This window comes from Heteronotia binoei, chromosome 21 (assembly GCF_032191835.1).
Source record: "Heteronotia binoei isolate CCM8104 ecotype False Entrance Well chromosome 21, APGP_CSIRO_Hbin_v1, whole genome shotgun sequence".
Taxonomy (NCBI): Eukaryota; Metazoa; Chordata; class Lepidosauria; order Squamata; family Gekkonidae; genus Heteronotia; species Heteronotia binoei.
The window spans coordinates 53656396-53681589 of NC_083243.1; the positions used below are offsets into that span (position 1 = coordinate 53656396).

Sequence of the window (25194 nt, forward strand, 5' to 3'; positions counted from 1 at the left end):
AACTGATATCTCTAGTCTGGAGAACTGCAATTTTGGAGAACACCATGCCCCACCTGAAGGCTGGTAACCCTAATTAAGTGGCAAGTCTGGATTTGCTGCCACTTAATGTGTAGAATGGCTGAAGAACAGGGCAAATTGAGAAATGGAAAATAGAGAGTAAACATCTGTGAGGAGGGTTGTATTGGGAAAGACGTTGGTGCTAGTTTTCATAATATGTAGGCCAAATAGCACAACCATTTCCCGTAGGACAGAGTCAAAATGAGTACATGTTGTATGCCTGTGTCTTACAAACAATTTTTTCCCTCAGCAAGCCCCACATTCCTTTTCAAGGGAATGATGTAGGTCAAGAGAAGCAAAAATGTCCGAAAAAATATGAACTCCACTGAGTTTCAAAATCTTATGAGCCAGTGTTAGATGTTTCTAGAGATGGTCTAATCAGGTCTGCTGTATCATGTGGCTGTAAGCTATATCATTCTGAGCTTTCTATACACTGTTTGTGATGTCTTAATGCCTGTCCTTGCCCTGCAATTCCACATTATGAGGCATAAAGGTTAGAAAGGAGGCTGCTACAAGTTGTTCAGAAAGTAACAGGTAGAACATTAACTATGCTCTTTGTCCAGCTCTGCAATAGACTACATGGAGGTTTTCTGTACACATGGTATAAAAACACTCATGGGGCAAAAGCTTTCATGCAGCTGCCTAAATCAATGTATTTTTGGGGAGCCATGTTCATTGACAGATAACCTCCTGAGCCTAATGGTTTTTAAGGCATATTTAGCTCTGTTTTAAGTATAAATGCAACAAATTCATGTCTGAAGGGATGGGTGGCAAACAAGATCACATTAGAAAGCTGTGATTTTCTCTAGATTCTTGTCCTATGGCCATTCAGTGGAAAACTCAGGATTCTTATACTTCATGTGCAAAATGGCCTTTTATAAAAAGTGAGTTGGATCCTCCTTTTAATTAATTTCTGAGTTCATTGGGGAACAGTCAGTTAATAGTCAAACAAATATTGAACAAAAGGCTTCCTTGCAGAGATTCAAGACCTGCAAGTTCCTTTTTGTTTGTAGACTTGTGATTGCCTGTTTGGACTGGCTTTCCCCCTATGGCTGATGCTGGGACAGCTGGATCAGACAGCAGCAGAAAAAGGTTATCAGCCATGGATGTCTTCAGAGGCTGAAATGACCTTGTGGAGAATGTTATGTTTTTCTCCCTTTGGAGTGGCAGCTATCTGGGCTTTTTTGATTGAATCATAACAATTTGGTGATAGCTGGAATAAAAGCAATGTACTATGAGGAAATGTGTGTGTGAGTGTGAATAGGAATTCTTTTGTTAGGTGTGTTTTAAAATAAGAAGGCCAAAGCTTATCAGAAAGTAGGTCAGAGAGGGCTGATATAGAAGTGACTGTAGAGAGAAAGTGTGGTATTACTTCTCAGTTTCAAATATGCTTGCCTTGGGAGAGTTGGATAAATTATCCTTGGTGCAGTTCATACATTGGTGTTTATGTGGATAATCCTTCTTACATTGCAGTTTTACTTTTTAAATAAGTTTAGGATTGTGCAATTATGTCAGACTAATTTTTCTATGTGCTTTTCTGTTCCCTCCTTATTTATTTCTACTAAGGTAAAAACAAAAAGTCTTGCAGCATCTCAGGACTACATATTTATTGAACCATAAACTTTGTATATACAAATCGTTCTCTGCCATTAATCATATCCCCCTTTACTTGGACAGATATTAATGAATGTGAAGACACAAATACCCACTGCCTGGGAGGCAAGTGCTTAAATACTCTGGGCTCCTACATGTGCCACTGCCAGCCTGGATTTGAGCTCTTCAATGGGACCATGTGTGAAGGTATGACAAATCCTTAGAGGACAGATTTGCCTGTTTGGCTCAGATGTAGCCATGTCACCCCAGCAATCTCAAGTCAGAAGAAAAGAGTACATGTCGCTGGCTTGTATGGGAGCTTCTCATTCCTGACCTTGTGGACCTGATAAAAACGGCAGCATGACCAGTTGGCTCTCTGTTCAGTCTACAGCACTGTGTCTGCAGATATTGCCGTGTATGCTTTAGAGCAGAGGTCGTTTTGTAGAAAAAAAGGTGCAGAAGCTCAGTAGCATATCTCATTTGCGTATGCCCTGGGATCTGTGTGCAGAGGGAGAGAACTTCCCATTGCATGCAGACTCTGGCTGGAAGTTCAGGAGCTGCGCTCCTGTGAGCTCCTGCTGAATTCAAGCCCTGCTTTTGAGTGATAGTGAAGGTGGGCTTCAACCTTATGGAGGAAAAGTGTGTAAGCCCAGATTTCTTCAGTTTAACACCATCCATAGAAGCTCCTTCATGTTTCATAAGTGCAACACAATGTGAGAGAATAAGTGGGAAATGGTCAAAATATGCATTTGTGCTTATGTTGACTGAATAGCAGACCATAGTTCCAAGAGGAAATTCCTCCTCTGCGGATCAAATAGGAACATATTTGTAAGTCCAAACCTTGCCTGCTTTTAAAGATATGCCTGTTTTCACATGCCTGCTTCTTTTAACTCTTTGTTACACTAGCCAAGTCAAAATAGCTGCAGGAGAACCATTTTGAATTGGTCTTGGGGAAAGACTATCCCAGTTTAAATTGCCCTCCCTAGTGCTTCTTCCCCACAGCAATTTGCTCTGTTATTCCCTGTAGCTGCTTCATTAGGTGTGGTGGTGGCCATTGTGAGCAAAACAGTGGGATATAAATTTTGAAAATAACAACAAAAAATTACAAGAGATACTTTTCACTGAAGTATTATAATATTCTCTTCTTCTCTTATCCCTTTCTCCTTTTGTTGTCCTTGAGTGTCTGGCTTTTGTTTTTTTAATGGCTTGCTTTTAATATTGTGGTGATTTAAATTGTAAGCCACCTTGAGCAGGACTCTGAAAAGACAGTGTAGAAATATTCTAAGTGAATAATAAATATGGACAGAAGGTTCTGTTTTTATTATATGTGCTTTTTCAGTTCTGTGTTTGATATTGTACAGTACTAAGGTTATACTTCATATACATTATATTGTACAGTATCCTGTACATAATAATTGGTTAAATACTATTATCTGGTTGGTATTAATGTTAGTCTTAGAAATGCTAGCCTCCAGGTGGAACCTGGGGATCCCCTGGAATTACAGTTCCTCTCCATGCCAAGAAAATGGATACTTTGGAGGATGGACTGTATAGCAATGCACTCCACTGGTGTCCCTGTTCTCCCTAGGCTCCAGCTCCAAATCTCTAAAAGCTTCCCAGCCTAGATCTGGCAACCCTACCCCCCCATCCCCTCCCCATTGACCAGGGGAGGTGAACTGGCAGCCCTACTTTGTCTCTGTGAGGAAACATGAGCAGAGCTGGTAAGTTCCCAGACCCAAGCTGACTGACTACGAAATTCCCCACAGGGACTGGCTTGGAGGAACTCACTGACACATTCTTGGAAAATCCCCATGAAAAAAAGTGCTTTTCCACACAAAGCCAGCAAAGCATGCTTCCTTTGTGATGTGTTTTCCTCTGTAGTATTATTCTCACAGGTTCCTATAACAGGATGCCCTTTCTAGACTCAGTAGATAGGTAAGGCTCAGGAACATGCAAAGAAGTTTGTGGCTGGGAGAGAAGAACTGAGGTGTTTTGATCTATTTTTTAACTGATGTTTTCTTCAGTACTAGTGAGGGGTAGTGTCCAGCTTTGCAACAGAGGTGTCCAAGGAAGCCAAAAATGACAAGGTCCTGACAAATAAATCAGAAGTAGCACCTGCTCTGAGTAAGTGGACTACAACTGTCTTTGCTTTCTTGTAGATGTGAATGAATGTTTGGACAGTGGGATTTGCAGCCCCAATGGTGAGTGCCTGAATAGCCACGGATCGTATTTCTGCATTTGTGCTCTCGGCTTCTCAAACGCTGCTGGTGGAGTCAGTTGCCAAGGTGAGCTCTTAGAAGCTAGAATGAGTCTGCATTTTGTCCTGTTTGACACAATTTTTTCTTGCACATGTTCATGCCCTTTCTAATGGGGCTCAGACCTCTGTGATTTGGAAGGGGCTGAATGCAGCATTACCACCAAGCTGTTGCTGCTGCAGCCTTCCATGCCATCAGCCCTGTCTTGCAAGGGAAGAATGTGATGAGAAGGCCTCATGGCAGCACAGCAGCCTCATGTTTAAGATCTGGAAGCCCACACAAACATGTTCAGGAGCATGCATGGGTCCCACGGTTTAATCCAAATTAACAGTCCTCAACAAAGTTACACCCTTCTAAACCCATTGACTTCAGAATTACAGAGGATGTAACTCTGGTCAGGAATCCCAGTCTGTGTGTCATGAGTGGAAGAGTGGGCTGATTCCAGCTAATCTGTGCACATGCATTCTTACATCAAGGGTCAACAGAAATAGTTTCTAATTAGAATTCTCTGTACAAGAAGGGATGGGAGAGGAGTTGGTGCATGCATGCAAGAATCCAGCAGCAAGCTAGGTTAACATACATTCAGTCTTGGCTTGTTGTGGTGTCCGAATGCAATTGTGGTTTCCCATACTTCCCCAGGCCAATGCTATTAAGAAGGCCTCCTCTCCCCCTGCAAATGTAAATTAGAGAAATGAAAAGATAGCAACCAGGCCCAGTCTGGTCTTAAACACATTCATTCTTGCCCATTCCAGTTAGATCAGATCTAAATGAAGTCATTTGAACTGGGCCTGGGGAAGGGCAGCCATTACTACTTGTCAAAATCTTCCTGTATCTATCTTTGGTCTTCTGCCTTCCCACTTCTGTCTTAGGGTGGGCCATAGTGGAAGAAGTGATTTCAACTGACGCACTCTCTTTCTGTTGCATTCTGATCACTTCTGCAGATGTAGATGAATGTGCAGACCATTCCCGCTGTTTACGTGGCCAGTGCCTGAATACAGAAGGGTCGTACAGATGCTTGTGTCAGACAGGCTTCAAGTATTCCGAGGAAACTGATGACTGCATAGGTAAGTGCTGACCTCTTATTAAGGGGGAAAGACTACAGAGACCAGAGGTATGAGCAGAAAGTTCATGTCACAGTACAGAGAGAGTGCCTCTGCCTTCAGCACCTGGGAAACTGTCTCTTTTATTCCTGCTCCCTCAGCCAGTTCTCATCCAGGTAAATGATCAGCCTCAGAACTGACAACATTCTGGATTCTCTTTGTTTGTGTTCCTTGGATCTCCAGGCTGACTAGGCTTGGGGAAAATATGACTTGTCATGGAAGCCCAAGTGGCACACCCTCTCCTTCCATTGCCAGGATTTCACTTGGGGGTGTTTTGACCCAGTTTATTATTTTGTCTTTTCATTTGATATCATTGCCTTGGTCAACAGATATAGATGAATGTGAAGAATACAGGAATGCTGTGTGTGGCACGTGGCAATGCCAGAATACTTTGGGCTCATACCGCTGCATTATGGGATGTCCACTGGGCTTCCATCGCATGCCGTTTGGAGAATGCATTGGTAGGTTTCATACAAACACATACAGCCAGCAAAACATTTAAAACAGCTAAAACATTGTGCAGGAGGGAGGGATCACTTAGGGAACACCAAAGGAAACAAAAAAAAGTCTTCACCCACTGATGGAAGATGGCAACTGTAGGGAACAAATGGATTTCCCTCGAGGGAGAATTCCAGATTTTGGGGCCATGACCAAGAAAGCCCTCTCCTGGGTTGCCTTCTGTCTTATCTTAGATGGCAGGGGTACCCAAAGGTGAATGTAATGGGTGGGTAGGTTCATAAGAGTAGGTGGCCCTTCAGATATTCAGACCAGCCCAAATCTCCTGATGACCTCACCAAGCAGTTTCATGTAGATGTTAGAACAAAGGGAACAAGATGGGACCCTAGGGACCCATAGGCCAAATGCCAAGGGGCTGAGCAGTCCCCCAGCACCCCTTTTTGAAACCTACCCTCCAAGTAGGACTGGAACCACCGCATAATAGCACCTTCCAATCCCAACCTGTAAAGGCAATCCAGAAGGATATCATGATCAATGCTTATGCTTTTTGTAAGTCTGTGAATAAATGTGTCTGCCAACTGAACAGAGCACTTTCTTTCTTTCTTTTCTTGTTTGATCTCTTCCAGGGGATGTTTCCTAGAACTTCTGTGTGAAGCAGTTTATGCATTTGATTAAGTTGCCTCTGGCTTTAAAAAGGATTTGCCACAATAAAGTGGTCAATCTTTAAAGTGTTAACAATTATTTTAAACTTTTATGCAGTGAAATCTTTAGCTGATATTCTGATACTGTCACATCGTACTTTACTCCCAGTACAATTGTCACATAAGTGTGAGTTATACCAAGAGAATCACAAGCCCTGAATTTTGGCTGTTTCTGACATATTTATATTTGTAAAACTTTCAAGTTTCCTGCAAGTACAATTAACAAAAAAAGATGAAGGGCAGTTAGACACCATTGTACAATAAGACCACTTGTGACCTTCCCACATCCAGCATCATTGGCACAATTGCATATTGTTTACATATCCTAGAAATCATATGCATCTGACCTGTATTTTGTTACCACAAAACACTTTTCTTTTTTGTTTTCATTTATGCAACATGTATTCTCCTTTCCACTTGAATTCTTCTTTACTCCCTGCTCATCAGTCTACATTCTCCTTTTCCCAAAGTCTTCCTTATTCCTCTTGTTTGATTGCTTACTTCATTTGTACCCCACCTTTTCCCAATGGGCACCCAAAGCAACTTCCATCCTCCTCTGTTTTATTGTCACAACAACTGCAGGAGGAATGCTAGGCTGAGAGTGTGGGGTTGGCCCAAAGTTCCCCTGTGAACTCCCATGGAAGACTGGAGATTCGAACCTTGGTCTCCCAGATCCACTAATGGCTCTTGTCTTTCCAGTTCTCCAGTTTACTCCTCTGCTTTGGTCTGGTCCCCTTACAAAGCAATCCTAAGCAGAGGTATGCCCTTCTAAGCCAAAGGATGTAATTCTGCTTAGGATTGCACTATTACAAGTTTAAGTATGGATCCTGTTGCAATGGGCAGTAGTTGCTCTCCTGTGGCTGTGGTGAAAGACAAGCATGAGGGTTGGCTTTCTGAAAAATGGGCTCCTCACTGACTCTTTTGTTTCCTATAGATATTGATGAGTGTGCTAATGAGACACTGTGTGGAAGCCATGCCTTCTGTGACAACACAGAGGGCTCATTCCGGTGTCTGTGTGATCGTGGCTATGAAAACTCACCTTCAGGCCATGACTGCATTGGTAAGGGTCATCACTCGGCATTCCTGCTTCCTCATTCAGGACACTGTCAGCCTTCTAACATGTTCCAAAATTCCTTTGTGTTTTTTGTGATTGAAATATATTTCTGTTGTTATCAACAAAGTTTCCGATTGTGACTGTTCTGCTCCCATAAAAAAATCCAGTCCCTCATAATGCCTGGCAATAAGAGTATTTGAATGGGGCCTGAGGTGAATCACCAAAGGTTGGGTTTCTGTGAAATGGCAACACCAGTCATATATAAATATAAAACCAGGGACTGGGGGAAAGGATTTCATATGGAGAGAAGACAGGTTGTAGGGGGTCTTGAATCCTTCCCCAGTTTGTGCTTTTCTTCCAGACGCCATCTTCCTCTGGCTGTTTTTTCTCCTGACAGGATTTATGTATTTGTTTCTTGCTTTTCTCCACAACCCAAAGCAGCTTACAGCATAGTTCTCCCCTCTTCTAGTTTCTCAGAACAGCAGCTCTGAGGGGGGTTTAGGGTAAGAGAATCAGAGTCACAGAGGAAACTTCCATGACAGAAGGGATTCAAACATGGGTCTCCAGATCCTAGCTTGACACTCTAACCACTACACCACACTGGCTTCAGATTTTGGAATAAGACAATCAGAAAGCCACTATTGAACAGTTTCAGAGGGAAAAAACAGTAGCTGAGAAAGGACTGGAATTCATCCCTCCCCCGTTAGTCCCCCACTTTCAATACAAAACCACAAGTCTGCTGCTACTACATCTCTTTAGACTCCTAGAAATTTGTGCTCTACTCTCTGCATGACCCTGCTTTAGAGATGAGGTGGGTGGTGCCCAGGGTTAGGGCCTTTTCTGTAGAGGTGCCTCCTGGGAAACACCTGCCTCAGAGCCATTAGACTGGCATAGGTGCTGGGTGAAAACCAGATGGTTTATCTAAGCATCTGGCTGAGAAAGGTTTATTTTCTTTTTCACCCTGTTGCTGCAGTTTAGTTAGTATATAACTTTTTAATACTAGCTGTTAAAGGTTTTTTTTTTTTTTAAAGACAATATACTCTTCTTCTTTTGACATGTGATTGCCTTAGTTTCTGCTGGTTTCCTTTTTAAAAAATAAGACTACCTTCAGATACAACTGAAAACCACTTTGGTGGTTTTTAATGGAGAGAGCTGGGATACAGAAATTTTAAGTAACTAACAACATTTTTAAAAAATGTGGCTCAGAACATGTCAAATGGAGGGCTCAGATTCTTATATAAGTTAGTTAGAGGAAGGGATGGGGTAAAGATAAAGAATAATGGGCTGGATCCTGTGGATCTCTTCACTAATGGTAGTGTCTCCATGGTGCAAAGAGCCTTCCCAGGTGCAAGAACATCTTTCACCATGGCAGAAGCCCTTGTGATGAAGGAAAGCTTGTAGCATTGTGGAAAATGGTCACTTTTAGCAGAACTGATCAATGGGATCTAACCTAATGGAGGAATGCCTAGATGTTTCAAGGAGAATGTAGGATTTCATGAACTGATAGACTTGCTTTTGTATCTTACAGATGTAAATGAATGTGAGCTAATGGTTGCAGTGTGTGGAACTGCACTCTGTGAGAATGTAGAAGGAGCCTTCCTATGTCTGTGTCCCAGTGATCATGAGGAGTATGACACAGAAGCCGGAATGTGTCGCCCCCGATCAGGCATGGGTGAGAGTCCACTGGGCAGAACAATTCAAAACAGAATCTGAGGTGCTGGGCTAGCAGAAAAAAAGAATTGCAGGTTCTTCTAATGGATTTCTGTAAATGAAAGCATTGCAGCAGGTTGTTAACATTTTGATTTTGGATTCCTTCATGAGCCCTGTGCTCAGTGTGATCTACAAATCAGAACAATTCTTTTTTTGATCTAATGGAGTCATGGCTTTTTTTTTAAACACAAATTACTCCAATGTCAAAAATAGAACCACATAACAATTCAACCGCACATCTTTTTGTCGATTGAGGACAGGCACTCAGGAGTGTTAACTGCTGTGTGAGTAGGCAGGGCTTGAAATCTTCTCCTCCATACCTTGCGTCAGTGCTCCCACTCTCCAGAGAAGGTTCTGCCTTCCAGCACAGAGAGCCATTCCAGCTTTCTAAGTTTAAGCTGTGCCTTTTCCCATTTTAGACAGACCATTCTAAAGGTTTCTGATGAACACAAATTTACAGTGGAAAGATCCCTTTCCCTCTCCCCAAAATGTGCTGGAAAGAGACTAAGGCCGTTTTCGCACTTACCTTACCCCGGAGCGACGTCCCTCTTCACCGCGCTGCGTCTGTGCGGATTTCGCACAAACTGCTGCGCAGCACCAGGAAGAGCCGCGTCGTCCCGGGGCTTTTGCGTCGCAAATGTAAACTGCTTTTTGGCGGTTTACATTTGTGATGCAAAAGCCCCGGGACTACGCGGCTCTTCCTGGTGCTGCACAGCAGTTTGTGCGAAATCCGCGCAGACGCAGCGCGGTGAAGAGGGACGTTGCTCCGGGGTAAGGTAAGTGGGAAAACGGCCTAATTTTTTTACTCCAGAATAGTTTGGACTATGACAGAAGTCATCCAAGAGAGCATTATGCCTAGGAGGACAGTCAAGAGGGTGCCAGGCCAGCAGAGGATCATTGCAGTGACCATTTGGACATCCTTATACTATAGCAGAAGGAGAAGGCTTGACACCAACTACCCAGGGGTGGGTGACAGAAGGATATTATTATTTCCCTAACAGGGGCAGTAGGCATACTGTCCCCAGCCACTCCCTTCCAAAGTTTGTGCTGACTTCTCACATCCTAGATTTCTTTAGGTAAATCAAGGAAGTGGTTGAGAGGGATGCCAAGAAAGCATGGTGCAAGCCCCACCAAGGATGTGAGATCTTACAACGATACCCCACCAGACTTCTTCCTGAGTTTCATCCTTCTGCTTTTCTTTACCAGCCAAAAGATCCTCAGAAGAGCCATTCTGTATGGAAACACTGAAGATAGAGAGCTTCCCTTGGTCCTATTTTCAGATCTCACTCTGGCCTAGTCTTTAGCCTGAAGAGAGTTCACTGAGTCCATGATAGTGCTGGTGACAAACATGAACTAGAGAAATCCATGTGTATCTGTTTATCCAACCCAGACTTAGGGCATAAATGTACAAATTAGACTGGTCTGCCTGAATCCCAAGGGCGTGTCCTTTTACATGCTCTGTGAACCTTTTTCTTTTTTATGGTCTCCTAGGGTGCTCTCTCTCTCTCTCTCTCTCTCTCTCTCTCTCTCTCAATATTTCTTCCCTTCAGGTAGTGAACAACTTCTTAAAAGTTCCACAGATTCCAGGAACTAAAGTTGCATCTCCATACGGGAGAGAAGGAGAGATCATTCCTTGCTTCTTGATATGGACAGAATTTTAGCTTTCTCTTTTGACACAGAAGCACAAGAGAATAGCTATCAATTGCTCTTTGGAAGGAAATGTGTTTGTCCAGATACAAAATGCAGCCCAATTCATGCTGGGCAGACATGATGTCCTTTCAACAGAAACACAACCATGAGGGAGGGGTGTAAAACAAACAAAAAACCCACTGAGAATGTGGTTTAAAGCCTTAGGATGTCATGCTCTGCTAGACAGACTGCATTAATGAAACCTCTAGGAACTTCCCTGAAAATCCAGAGATCTGGCTAAAGGCCCAGTGGAATGTTATCAATGGATGTTTCCACTGTTAACAGGAGTTGGATGCTTTTAGAAAAAGTCCACACAAGCCTTGTTGCCACAGAAAAGAAGTGGGTGCCCTTTATTGTTAAAGAAATCCATAATAAGACATGAAAGATGAGAGTTGAAATGGAGACAGATTCAGAGAGCTCATGTTGGTCTATGGAGGTCAGAGAGGACAAAGACAGGAAGAAAAAGAAATATAGCCAGAAGCAATGAAGTCCCTGAGATTAACATTCTGGATAAACAAAGAGCCAGCAGCAGAACAGACAAGAAGAAAAATGAATTTGAGGTGTCCAATTTACTAGCTCTAGAATCCCCTCTGGAGTACTGATGTGCTTGGTACAAAGAGATGTTGCACAATCCTTTACTTCCAACACCCACTACATTCCACTTTATTTCTCCCAATCTCAGGGGAACCTGGAAGGCCTGTTTCTTTGTTTCCTGGTGCCTCAGAGCGGAAAGAGTGCTACTACCACATCAGTGATGTCCCGCTGTGTGACAGTGTCTTGGCCAACAACACCACCAAGGAGGAATGCTGCTGCACTGAAGGAGCAGCCTGGGGAGACACCTGTGAGACTCATCCTTGCCCTGTCATGGGCTCAGGTACAGCGCTTGCCCTGTGCTGTTTTCTTCTCAAAGAGATCCAGGCAAGGAGAAAAGACACCCTTGCTTGCTCTGTCCCAGTGGAGTAGTATGAAGGTTGCCAAGTCTTGCCTGGGAAATTCTTGGAATTTGGGGATGGTGCCTGTGCCTGTGGTGATGCCTGTGAAAGGGAATTTGGAGATGGTGCCTGTGGAGGGGAGAATTTGGAGAGGGATTTCATTTAGAATCTACCTATTACATTTAGAATACCACCCTCTCTGAAGGTGCCATTTTCCCAAGGAGAATTTGTCTCTGTAGTCTGGAGATCAGTTGTAATTCTGGGAGAATTCCAGGCTTCATTTGGGGTTTGGCAAACCTAAGTGGGATCATAATCAGCTCCTTCTTTCTCTTTATGTCCTGTTTCTTTCCCTTACTCCCTCTTCTTCATGTTTGCCAGTGGATTATATTGAGATTTGCCCTAGTGGGAAAGGCTATATTCCTGTGGATGGAACGCTGATCTTTGGACAGACGTCATACACAGGTAATCTTTTCTCTTTTTCTCTCAGCTCCACCAAGCATTCCAGTGGTGTTTCTTTGAGATAATGCCCAAAGAGTTGTTCTTTAGCTTTAATTGCTCAGTCAGGGAAATAGCAAAATCTGTTTTTCTCTACAGAAGTGAGTACTGTTGCAGTTTACATTAACATATATTACTCCCATCATAGGAAGAGGAGTTGGTTGCAACCATAAGTGATGCTCTACAATGATATAACCCTATTTAAGAGCCTAAAGCTTTGCCAACCCACAAAACCCAACAAAACAGACCAGCAGAATTGGTCAAGCATTTAGAGGTTACAGGACATTGCAAAATGTTTTTCAGAAGTCTGGGGCTTATTTTTTTTTAAATGATATATATATATATATTTCAGAATCCCACTTAGGACTTCTAGTAATGGCAAGGGAAGAGAAAAAAATATATAAACATTGTTCCAAATATATTAGCATTTAGTTAGCCTATTTAATAACAAATAGGCTGTAAGTCTAGAAAGGCCATTACTGAACCTTCCAGAATTAGGAAGCTACCCCTCCTTGCCTCACTGTTACAAATGATCTTTCAGAGATCTTAATTAGGCAGCTAGTAAATGCAAAACTACTATGTCTTCAGCTAAATTATAAACTATAACTAGTGGATATATAAGTCAGAGCGGGGATGGGCAGAAAGTGACTTAGGAGTGAGTGTTCCCTCTCTTCTGCTTCAGAGACTTTATATTAATGTGGATTTAACTGGTTATCTGACTAACAAAATACCATGTAACAGGAATGTCTGTTGACACCCTTTTTCTTTAATTTTTATGATGACAGTATTGTCAAAGAACTTAAAAGCCCCAGCTTTCCTCTTTCTTTCATTCTAGACTACAAGGTACTGGCTTTGCAGTATCTCCATAATTGGCACTTATTTCAGCATGCAAAGTAAGGCTGCAGTGGTTGCTAAGGAAATTTCATGATTTTTTGTCAAAAGAAGTATCCGACTGGTGAACTACACAGCTTATGTCTCTAATGGCTAATTATAATGCGCCCTCAGACCTGTTGCAGATACCTGATGTTAGGTATCAAGAGATAGATAAAATATGCAGAAGATATTCAATTGGATACAAAGGCCATAAAAACAACTGATTTTCACAGTGCTATAGATTTAGAAAAAATAATAACTCTCTGCAAAACTTAGTTTTTAGAAGCTTATCCTTTGAGGCAAACTTTTGTGACATTTGGCTTTCAAACTATTATGATGTAACCTGCCCTGAGCTAGAAATCAGCCAAATAAAGAAATACAATAATAAAATAATACCCTCATCTGTTCTTAGTGGCAAAATGTTTATACATTTACATTTATGGAACTGTGGTCATGAGTCAGTGGACTGTATCATCCACTGAATTATTTGCTGCCCTCCAGAAAAGATCTATTTGGGGACTTTATAATTGGTGTACTGTAATGTCTGACTGGGAAAAAAAATGCTACTCTGCTTTGGACCAAGACAAATAGGTTACCTTTGACAGCATTAATTGCAGTAACTTCCCAGCAGATAAGGTGTAAACATTTTCAAATAATTCCTGTGTTTTAGTATTGGGAGCACTTTTACAGTGCAATCCCATGCAGAGTTCCTCTGGTCTCCATCTAATGACTCAAGGAAGTTGAACCAAGATGATCAACCAATATAGCTGGTGAGACTGTGAAATACTTTGGGCTGCCAAAATAATCTTAGTACTGACTGGATAGTTATAACTCTAAGCTAGGTATTTATTGTATATAATGAAAATGTTGACATTGGGCGACACTTTGGATCCAAACAGCCCTTTGTGCTTTGTATACATTTTATTTATTTAATTTTTGTGTAAATTTAAGGTTTTTACTTCATTTATACACTGCCTTTCTGCCCGGTGAGGACCCAAAGCAGCTCCCATCATTCTCTCGGTTTAAAACAATTTATTATAATGTAATATATTATAATAACATATTATCATTTGTTGTTAAAAGTTAATACACATACATTACATTTTCTCCTCCCCTCCCCCCTTTTGGTGACCCCCGGCAGTGCCAACCCCTTTAACCAACCATTCCCTATTACTATTTTATTTAATTTGTTAAAAGGTAATAAACTCAATCTATTAAAGCATCTTTCTTCATAATAAAAAAAACTTTAAAAGGAAAAAACCATAGGTTATAATTGTAATCCATCTTCATAGTAGTCCTTTTAGTCATTCACAAAGAAATGAAAAAGATATAATCCAATAATCTCATTTTTTTACTGTAATCCATATAAAGTTTCTTTAGATATTAACTATTGTCAAAAATTGCCAAATGTCCTTTAACATTCCATTGTTTTTCAATATACTTTTGAAACTTTCCCCACTCATTTTTAAACTTCTCTAAGTCTTGTTCTTTTAAGATTCTTGTAAGCTTGTCCATTTCACTCCAATACATAACTTTCAAAGTCCACCTCCACATTTCTGGTATTTTGTCTTGTTTCCACATTTGTGCATATAATCAGCTCCCATCATTCTCTCCTCCAATTTGTTCTTGTGGCAACCCTGTGAGGTAGGTTAGGCTAAAAGTGTGTGACTGGCCCAAGGTCACCCAGTGAACTTCTCTGGCAGAGTGGAGATTCATACCTGGTTCTTCCAGATCCTACTCTGACAGTCTAACCACTGCACGCCACTGCACTGGCTCCTTTATTTAACCAAATAAATGGAGTGAACTGGATGCTACCAGGCTTCTCAGCAATGTGATGATGCAGGAGTATTGGGTATATTTTAGTGTGTAGTTCAGCTGGACCCAGATCATCAGCAACCATGTCACCACCACCCTGCATGAAAATAATGCATGCCTTAGAGCACATCTCAGAATTTTCTGCAGCAACACTGAGGAATCCCTCAGTAGACAAACAATTGTGGGAAAGAGTTCCTGAGAATGCCAACTAGCATCCTAGGGAGAAATAGAAAAGGCTTCCTGACAGAATAGGATATGCAGTTTTTGCATCTGATTGTCTAAGCATTTTATATTCTGGTGGGTAGCCGTGTTGGTCTGAAGCAGCAGAACAAGGTTTGAGTCCAGTGGCACCTTTAAGACCAACAAAATTTTATTCAAGGCATAAAGAAGTGTGCTTGCACATGAAAATGTATACCTTGAATCAAATTTTGTTGGTCTTAAAGGTGCCACTGGTCTCAAACCTTGTTAAACATTTTACAGTCATTAAAAGAGAAACAGCACTTGTAAAAGTAAAGTTAAAATTAAACAATAAAATAGCAGGTTAGTTTTTTAAAAAAAACACAGGAAAGTACAGGAAACCACCCATAAAATCAGTATAAAAGAATAAAACCAGTACAAAGTAGCATACATTTTGAACCAGGCAAATTAGGAACAAGGGAATACTCAACAAAAAGCAGACAAAAAACTGGAACTGTCTCTGCAGATGCTGATGAGTGTGAAATGTTTGGCCCTGAAGTCTGTCGGAATGGACACTGTGTGAACACTGTGCCAGGGTATACGTGCTTCTGCCATACTGGTTATTTCTTTGACTCCAGCAAGCTTGAATGTATTGGTGAGAAAATTGTTTCTTGCTTCTTGATGCACTTGTTGGGCCATCATTCCAGGGGATGGTACTTTTATTAGAAAAAAGAATTGGGAGAGAGTGAAGTGCTGCTTGCAATTCCATACATGCCTAATAGGGCTGCCAGGTCTGTGTTGGAAAATACCTGGAGACTTTAGGGGTGGATCCAGGGGAGGGTGGGGATTGGGGAGGGGTCTCAGCATGGTACAACGCCCTTCAAAGCAGCCATTTTCCACCCTTCAAAGCAGCCATTTTCTCCAGGGGAGCTGATCTCTGCCAGCTGGAGGCTAGCATCCTTCAACCTAGTTGGGGGAAGGGGATACATTGTTTTAGGAGGACAAAGGTCAGTCTCCTTATTTGCTGGAGTAAGCTTTGTGCTGAACTTGTGGTTGCAGATCTAGATGAGTGTGAGAATGAAGATACCTGTGCAAATGGCAAATGTCTCAACACTGCTGGCTCATATCACTGCTTCTGTAGCCTTCCCCTGGTGCTGGATGCCACCCGCAACCGCTGTATCAATGTGTCCAACAGTGCAGGTGAGGTCTGTTTTGTCTAGTGAATGAAATGCTGCAGAACCCTGAAATTGTATGTAGTCCGGGAGTCCTGTCTAGCCCACACATAGAGGGAGTTATTGGGATGGACCAATGATTCATCCAGCCCTGAGCCCCGCACTGATTATTCTCTCAAGCAGAAGGTCTTTATTATCTCAGGCAGAGTACTTTACTAGACACAATACCTAACAACTTCTAAATCAAGATACCAAGGATCTGAACACTATCCACCCAAAACAAAGCCGAGGAGCTAATAGACCAGGCATAAGGTACAACACATTGTGGGTTGCTGAACTTAAGCATAGGCGGCAGTACAGGTCATCACACTTCACTGTGCTTTATTTTCATGTCTTTTCTTTATTTCTTTTACAAACAGATGATGTGGATGAACATGATATTCACTTGGACATCTGCTGGCAGCGAGTCTCCAACTACATTTGCAACCAGCCGCTGCTGGGGCAGCGAACCACATACACAGAATGCTGCTGCCGTTATGGGGAAGCCTGGAGCCATGACTGTGCACTCTGTCCCCCAAGGTCCTCTGGTGAGAATGCACCAGCTGCGTGGGATTGAGGGAAGAGAGGGCATGTCTGCAACCATTAGGATAGGCCTCAGTTCACCAGTTGCATGGCAAGTGTGTTGACTCTTGTAGTGATTTTCACTGGATCAGTCTTCCCTTGTGCCTTGTTGGATCCTCAATTATCATTGGCTGGCTGCTTGTTGTTCCGTTGACAGGGTTGCCAGCAACAGGTTGGGACATACCTGGAGATTTTGGTGGTGGGGCCTGAGGAGGGTGGGGTTTATGGAGGGGAGGTAACTCTGTGGCATAGATTGCCATAGAGTTATCCTTCCAAAGTGGCCATTTTCTCCTGGTGAACTGATCCCTGTTGCCTGGAAATCAGTGTAACTGTGGGAGATGTCCAAGTGGGAGATGTCCAAGTTGGCAACCATTTCCAATAACATTTCCAAGAACCAACAATGAGTTCCTTTCCATACCCATTATAGAGCATTACAATTTATATTGACTCAGACTGGATACCTCTACTATTACTGAGAATTTACAATGGGTGAACTTCACTTGACTTGCTTTGATTTTCACTAGGGGTTTTTTGTGCACGTGTGAGTTTTCCTTGCAAGCCCTCTCTCCCAGCACCTTGAGTCTTTTTATGAATTCACAAGAAGATGACAAAAGGGAATGGAAGAATAAATTTAGAACACATCCCCATATTTGTATCCCTTCTCAGTTGTCAAGCATAAAAAGTTACCTTTGAGAGAGGGTTGCCTCACTAGCGGCGGGGAGAGATCACTAGGGTCGAGGGAGGCCTTTCCAGGGCTCTGTTTAGCAAGAAGTGGATTTTTTTAGCAAGCTTAGGAGCATCATTTCCTGATGGAGATCATGGGATGTTTAGTTCCCTTTGCCTCCCAAATGTGCTCAGAAAGCAAAGGAAGTTAAATATCCCGTGCCAGGGGTAACCAAAGTTGCTTAACATAAGAGCAACATAGAATAAATGTCAGATGTCTGAGAGCTGCAAGACAGGAACATCAGATGTTTGAGGGAAGGAAGGCAAATAGATGGGAGGAGGGAGGGGAGGAGAGGTGGAAAAAAAGCAACTGTAACTTTAAAGGCATTTTCCAATCCACTGCCTGACTTGGCATGGAGAAGTGATTTAAAGAGAGAAATGCCTTCTCTAAACCAGTCAACAGTGGGTGGTGGGGGTTTCAAGAGCCACAAAATATGTGTGAAAGAGCCACATGTGGCTCCTGAGCCACAATTTGGCTACCCCTGTCCTGTACTCTTGCTGAGGAGCATGGAAATTGTAGTTTCCTCTTCCTTGGAGGCAGAGAATTTATAGTTTCCTTTAGCTTGAAGGAGCTGTTTGTTGTTGAATGGAGGAGTGTCTAGTTTTGGGGAGAAGTGAACCCCATTGCAAATCAGCTCTAAATTTGAAGGGAGCTGGGACTAGTCCACAACAGGATGAGGTTTGTCAAATAGGGTTGTCAGATCTGACTTAGGAACTACCCAGAGGTTTGTGAGCAGCAGTCAGGAAGAGTGAAGTTTGGGGAGGTGAGTATGCTCAGCAGGGATGCAATACCATAGAGTACACTCTCTGAAGCTGCCATTTCCTCTAGGGGAATTGGTCTCTGTAGAGATATGTTCTAATTAGGGTTGCCAGGTTGCTTCTTTGTTGTGGGGGGGTGGGATTTGGTGGGTGTTCCAGGGGTGGGGAGAATGTCGCATGTGATGTCCCCGATGCAATGATGTCACCCAGAAGTAACATCATTGCACCGGCAATGTCAGAGGTGATGCTCTGGTTTTTGGTCAGAACTCTATGAGGGGTTCTGCTTCAAAACCATAGAGTTTGCCCAAAAACCAGAGTGTCGCTGCATGACATCCCCAACACAATGACATCAGTCAGAAGAAACATCATCGCATTGGGGGCATTGTGTGATTATGTCACTGTTTGGGGGTGGGGTTTCCCCTGCCTGCCAGCTGATTGGCAGTGGGCCAAAGCCCCCAAAAGCGTGGGAACCTCTGCCGAGACCTGAGGGCCAGCAACCCTTGTCGTAATTCTAGTCCCTATGTTGATGTTGGTAACCCTATCTCAAATGTGTGTCCCAGTTCAGTCCATCAGTACTAATATCTAAATATTTACTGAGCTATTCTTCATCAGAGGTACACTGGGGACCCACACTGCATGGCCTCAGAGGCCTAATCTTCTACCATCTTTATATCATTGGACCCCAACGGTGTTAAGAGAAAAGTGAGCCTAGCAATATTCTTACAAATGTTTCTCTGTCTCATAGCCATAAATTGACCTCTTTTTTCCTCCATCTGAAGTCTCTCACAAGGTATCCTATGGTCTTTCAATCATTAAAAGGTGAAAAATCCCTTTGGAAACAATCCGCTTGAACCTCATTTTTGCTCTGTGTTGCATTTTCCTGTGGTGATCTGTCTCATTAGTTTCTTTCCTGTGCTTCAAGAGGACTTTGCTCAGCTATGCAACGTTGCCCGAGGTGAGGCTGCACTCCAAGAGAGGCCTGGCTATGAATATGGACCAAGTCAGGAAGACCACCAGTATGGGCTCTATAGCCCAGATTTAGAGCCCTATTACAACCACTTGGGTCTTGAGTATGGCGCCTCTGATGTCAGCCACTCCAACAGAGAACAGAGCAGCGAATTTGGAGAGAACACATCCCTGCAAGCACCACAGCTTCGCCCTGTACAAACACAGCCTCACTATGTGCCTGGCAGTACTGGTAAGTAAGGGAGAGAGAAAGAAGGTGCATCTATTTCAGCTTGTGCCCAGGGTTGTGCTAATGACTGCTTCCTCAGCTCATTAATTTAACCTTCAGGCTGTAGGCATTTTCCTCACCTCCATCTCGGAGGACCAGTTTACAAATTACAAAGGCCCTGTGCAATGGTCATATGGGGACTTTAAACCAGATTTTTATATCCCAAGCACACATGCCGTTTTCTCCAGAAGAGGTGACTGCCTTACCCTCCACACTGTTTTTACTTTCTTGAAGTGCCTCCCTGGAGCAGCTATTGGCTCTGTTTATGAAATTGCATCACTTATGGGGCTCACTTCCATTTTGTTGGTGAAGTCCAGCAGAGTTCACTGCTCAGGAGATCTTTTTATTTGTGGTGAATTACACTTGAAGAGAACAAGACCAGATGCCACAATACATGCTTTACTGTCCTCAGCACGCTGTATGGTTCTTACAGCATACAGTATCCCTGTCACTCATATTGTTAGAATAATCACAGAGTTGTTACCAACTCTCTATAGACTTGGTTGGCCAGACTAAGCATCTATTGACCGCTGGGTTGATGTAGTCTTATCTCCTCCTGGCTCGGACAGAGCTTCACCCTGGGCCCTGTCAGCTTCTCTCTTCCAAATTGAAGGCCTTGTAGTTGTTATTCCTAAAGCTGTGATTGGTCAATTTCCCAGTGGTCTGATTCTTGCCTAATTTTGGTCAGTCTACTTTGTTTACTCCTTAAAGCATGCTTACTTTTCTGTATTCCAACCTTTATCATCAGTCCACACACCCCTCTTTACCATGTTGCTTCAAGAACCTTTTGGCACATATTTAACATAGAAGAATGCAGCTCAACACATTCTTCAGTTTTTATTTAGAAATGAACAGATGTTGTGTTCTGAGACATGTAGTTTCAGGGACCTTACAAAAGCCATTTTTTAAAGACTTTCCATATCATTTTACTTTCTTCTACCATTTTCGTCTCTATGTATTCTCACTCATGATTTAATGAAACTTTCTCTTGCTGCGTAAAAGTACAATTAGTCTGTCTTCCCAGTGGATAAATGCTATATGCCTCTTGTTTTCCTTTTCTATCCTCTGTGTGTATATATCTACCTTTAGTATTAAGAAAGAATGCTTTATTTATTCATAGTAAAAAGGGAGGCTGTAACACAAAAGGCAGGAGGAAAATACAGAAGGTTAATTTTTTTTTTTTACAGGCCAATGCTGATCTTTCAATTTACTATATTTGCCTTTGAAAAGATTGTCTACTGAGAATAAAGAACATTATTCTAGAAGGGGAAATACATCAAAAATGGTCTCCCTGTATACAGTTCTGTACAAGCTGTAGTGCATTTCTACCCTGCTCTTACTTCAAGAAGCTTGGTGGTAGAAAGTGACTAATGGCAACCTGGTAGGATTTTCAAAGCAAGATACTTTCAGAGATGGTGCACCATTGGCTGCCTCCACATCATGACTCTGGTATTCCTTTGAGGTCTCTCATCCAAATACTAGCCAGGGCCAACCTTGCTTAGCTTTGATATCTGACAAGATCGGGCTATCCTGGACTATCCAGGTCAGGGCCAAGAAGCTTAGAGCAAGATTAAACTATGATTCTTCCTCTTTCTTGTTACCATTACAACAGCCTTTTGATGCAGACAAGGCTAAGAGATAAAGGCCCAAGGTTGCATGGCCATGTGGAGACTTAAATCTGAGTCTAGTGTGACACTCTATTACTCCACCCCTCTTGTCTTTCCAGAGCAATACAGCAGCTTTGAAGGGCTGCAAGCTGAAGAATGTGGGATTCTGAATGGTTGTGATAATGGACGCTGTGTGCGCGTGCAGGAGGGATACACCTGTGACTGCTTTGATGGCTTCCGGTTAGATTTGATACGCATGGCCTGTGTAGGTAAGCGGCTCCAAGGGGAAGAGGCCAGGCCTCCTGGAAACTGATCAGGGTTCATGGCCTATTGTTCAGTGGGTTCCAAGACTATCAGTTTTTTTAAATTGGCTTCTTCTTTGTGCTTTTGACTGTGCTCTACAATGTCATATCCTTTGATGAGGTTCAGGGGATGCAAATATAGAACAGCCTGTCTTTACCTGCTGCTAAAAGAACTCAGCCAAATAGAATTTGTTACTAGGTTGCCAACTTTTTTTTCAGGCAAGACTCTGGTGGCGTTAGCAAACAGGCAGAAGTCTTGGAGATGCAGTAATGCAGTAGTGAATTAAACCTTTTCCTATGAACCATTGATTAATGGAACAGGACCCATGCTGGAGGGGGAACAAGACCCTGTACTAAGAGCCCTGTAAGCTCTTGGCTTCATCAGGGGTGTGTGGTCTAATATGCAGAGGAGTTCCTGAAACAAAAAAAGCCCTGGAAATACCTCTTCAGAAGAATTCAATACAGCTCATCCCTTAAAAAAAAAAAGTAGAAAAACCCAGCTTTATAAACTACATGGTAAACAACTAGCTTTGCTGCTGACTGAGAGGATTCCAAGGCCTTCAGTGCATGCAGAGTGAGAAGCAGCTAAGCCTGCAATTGGGAATGAAAGGCCACCTTCCCTGAGCAGAGGTACATGCTAAAGCTGAAGAGACAAAATCGAAGACTGGAAGATGGAGGGAGAAACCTGTTTAAATGGCAGTACTGACAGAGCTGAGGGCAAAAATCCTAACATGAAAATGGCACATGATGTTTAAGAAGTCTTGAGCTTTTCAAACTGTTTGTCCTTCTTACAGCAGAAATAGGTATAAACAAAAAAAAATAGTGTACCATGTATCCACTTTTACTCCGGTTTGCAAGGCAGCTGCATGTCTTCCTGTCTCAGCGTTCTGAGTACAGAAATGGACAGAGCCAGAGCTGTCCCTGGCTCCTGGCCCTACCTTTCCACATGGCAACCTTGCTGAATGACACATCAGTGCCTTGCAACACATTACCGGCACCAGTGAAACACTGAGCATGTGGTTGGTTTCTGTTTTAAAGAATGAAGTAGCTCACAGTGCTGAACAGCTCTTTACACACCAACCACATTGGTAGATAGTGAGTTAGACAAGATGTTATTGCAAAGTAGGTTGCTGAGTTTCCCTGTCAAGAAGCCATCTTGCTTGACCTGGTCAGTCAGCAAAAGTAATTGGCACTACTGACTTCTGTTTGAGGTCCCTTTAGTAGGGCTAAAATTTTGAACAATATACAAAAGTGCAGGGTGGGGGGGAGAGATTTTGCTGAAGTGCTCTTGGAAAAGTCACTGAGTGGTTGTCTGTGGTTCCATGCTAGGTTAGTACTTTCTATTTCTTGGTACACAGGGAGTTTGGTACATTGCTGAGGGTATATTTCTGCAAACCATATTAATGCACATGTGTACAGTGACACCACTTGATGCCAGTGAATGATTAATTTACTGGATTCTTGTCTTTGTTGATCTTTTGGGGACACATCAAGTACAGCTAAAAGATTCTCACCCACTGTGCTGACTCCTATAGAGCCAGTACACACCAGCCTGTAACTTGTAGCCCACAGAAAAGCTGCACTTGCCTACAAATCACAAGAGAGAGCCATGAAATAAAGACTGTGATCAGAAAAAAAACTCACAAAAGAATTACTAAACACAAAGTACCAAAATTAATTCAGTGTAGTCAACAAACATATATTGTATAAAGTTGTCTGCTGTCTTCAATATAAATACAAAACCTAATTCATACAAAATTCCAAATGGCATATCACGATGTTTTTTGAATACACCAGTTCTTAACTCAAAGAAACACACACTCAAATTCACTTGCAAATTGATATAGAAATCTCAAAAATTCAAAACACCAGTGATCACTTGGAAAGGGGGAAGTCTCCTTGAAAATTGCAGATTGAGTGTATCCACTGTTCACCTTCTATCTCACCCATGTTTTGAATTTTCGAGATTTTGTATAAATTGTGTTTTGTATTTATTCTGTTGTGAGGTTTTTCTCTGATCACATATGGTGCATAGATTGAAAGACCTTTAACTGTGCTTCCTGGAACCCAGGCTGGCTACTTTGTGTGCATCCAATGTCTCAGTAAAACTGGGCCTCACTAAGGATGCTGGACTGGGGGCAAAGGCAGAGAATTCATATGAGCGAGTCTGAAGCATGTTCTCTTTTTTCTCCCATCAGATGTTAATGAGTGTGAAGAGGCAAGTGTCACCATGCCCCTGTGCGAGGGTAGCACTTGCGAAAACACAGAGGGCTCTTACCATTGCAACTGCTTGCCTGGATATGTCGCTTTAGCTGAGCCCCATCGCTGTGTGCCAGAGACAGCTCAGAGTCCAGAGGCAGCGTGATTGCAGAAGGCCATGACTGAACAGAAGCAACCCCTTCAATCAGATGCCACTCGGGTGTTGGAGGCCCATCAGCCTGGGCAAGAACTACTGCAGCATCAGCTTTAAAGCCCATCCTTTGTTTCCCGAAGCACAAAAATGCAACATCTCTCATTGGGCTGAACTCACAAAGGCCAATGAGAAGCTCTAAAAGGTTCAAGCATCATCCATGCTGGCCCACTGAACACAAGCTTAACTGCTTCAGCCACCGTGCTCTCAGGGTCTAATCCCCTCACCAGTTGCCATTTGACAGATTGTTGTCTTTGCCAATCCCAATTTTTAAAACAAATCAGACATCCTTGTCCTCCACTCACTTCCACTGGATGGGCTAGTATTATTTCATCTTGTCTGCCCCTCAGCTCTTTGTAGGATTTTGCCCCATGAGTTATTCCTGTCAGCCCTTGCAATATTCTCTCTCTCCCCTTCCCCCCAAAAGAAACACCCCATATTGTTTAAGATCCCTTTACCTTTCAAAGAACTACTACCTTTCATATACCTTGCCTCCCTCAGAAGCACAGTGGAGAAAGTTGGTCAGTCACAGATGGTAAAGGAACATAAATGGAGGACTCTTCCAGCCTTTTGTCATTTGGGCAGCATCTCATCGTAGATACTGAAGGATTGTGTATTTTTGCTGGCAGCAACTGAAGAACACTCCTATTCCACAGTCACAGGATCCCTGTAATCCTGCCTCCTTAAGCCTCTCTTGCTAGCAATGCAAGAAGCACAGCCTTCCATACCTGAACCTGGAACAAGCTGGCCAACTTTAGAGCATATGGATTCTATTTATAGTCAGGCAGTAGCTTGGACTCCAAAGGCCTTTTTGGCTTAAGCCCTCTGTATTTTTCCCAGGGCATTTACCCACTACACTTTCTATGACTGCTAGAGTATAAAAGCTTGGGAAGTGGGAAGGATTACCTTTAGCTTTGGAAAGTGTTCTATGTGGTATTTTCTACTGGGTGGGGGTGGGGTGGATACAACATAACATGAAATAAATGATTTTATATAGTGCCTTATGGCTTGTGTGCTGGGGCTAATCATAAGCATTCCTGCCTTGTGGGTGCCAGATTTAAATTACAACACACTGGAATGGAAGGAAGCATCTAAGAACCAACCCAGGATTTGGAAATGGTACTTTGCAATTGACAGCTCTTACAGCTCTGGCAGCATTGAATGGGAGCATTATCCCTCTAGACCACATGGTTTTCAGACTGAGCAGTGTTTGTACCACCACCCAGACCATCCTTTACATTTTCAGAAGCACATGATGAGTTGTATGATGTATGAGCTAAGCCATACATCATAAGCGCAAGTTCCACCACCTGATGTCACTGAGTGGAAAACAGGCTCCACAAGCAGTTAAAGGTTACATGAAGACAAATATCTTTTTTATCTCCAGATACACAATGATGAGACTCAGCACCTTCAAGGCAGTAAACATTTCACAATCCACTAACAAAACAGACAGAAG

The 25194-nt window shown here is 42.6% G+C and overlaps 1 protein-coding gene across 1 annotated transcript in view; it reads left to right on the top strand.

Annotated features, from left to right (window-relative positions):
- The window catches only part of LTBP2 (latent transforming growth factor beta binding protein 2), a 178858-nt gene extending 154804 nt beyond the window's left edge, over positions 1-24054 (top strand). Inside the window, exons 22-35 of the mRNA XM_060261626.1 lie at positions 1735-1857; positions 3810-3935; positions 4847-4969; positions 5335-5466; positions 7097-7222; positions 8745-8888; positions 11298-11489; positions 11926-12009; positions 15434-15562; positions 15967-16107; positions 16499-16666; positions 19105-19380; positions 21143-21292; positions 23524-24054. Of these exons, the coding sequence (XP_060117609.1) occupies positions 1735-1857; positions 3810-3935; positions 4847-4969; positions 5335-5466; positions 7097-7222; positions 8745-8888; positions 11298-11489; positions 11926-12009; positions 15434-15562; positions 15967-16107; positions 16499-16666; positions 19105-19380; positions 21143-21292; positions 23524-23690 (2081 nt within the window). The 3' untranslated portion in view covers positions 23691-24054. The remainder of the gene's footprint in view (positions 1-1734; positions 1858-3809; positions 3936-4846; positions 4970-5334; positions 5467-7096; positions 7223-8744; positions 8889-11297; positions 11490-11925; positions 12010-15433; positions 15563-15966; positions 16108-16498; positions 16667-19104; positions 19381-21142; positions 21293-23523) is intronic.
- The last annotated feature ends 1140 nt before the right edge of the window (positions 24055-25194 follow it).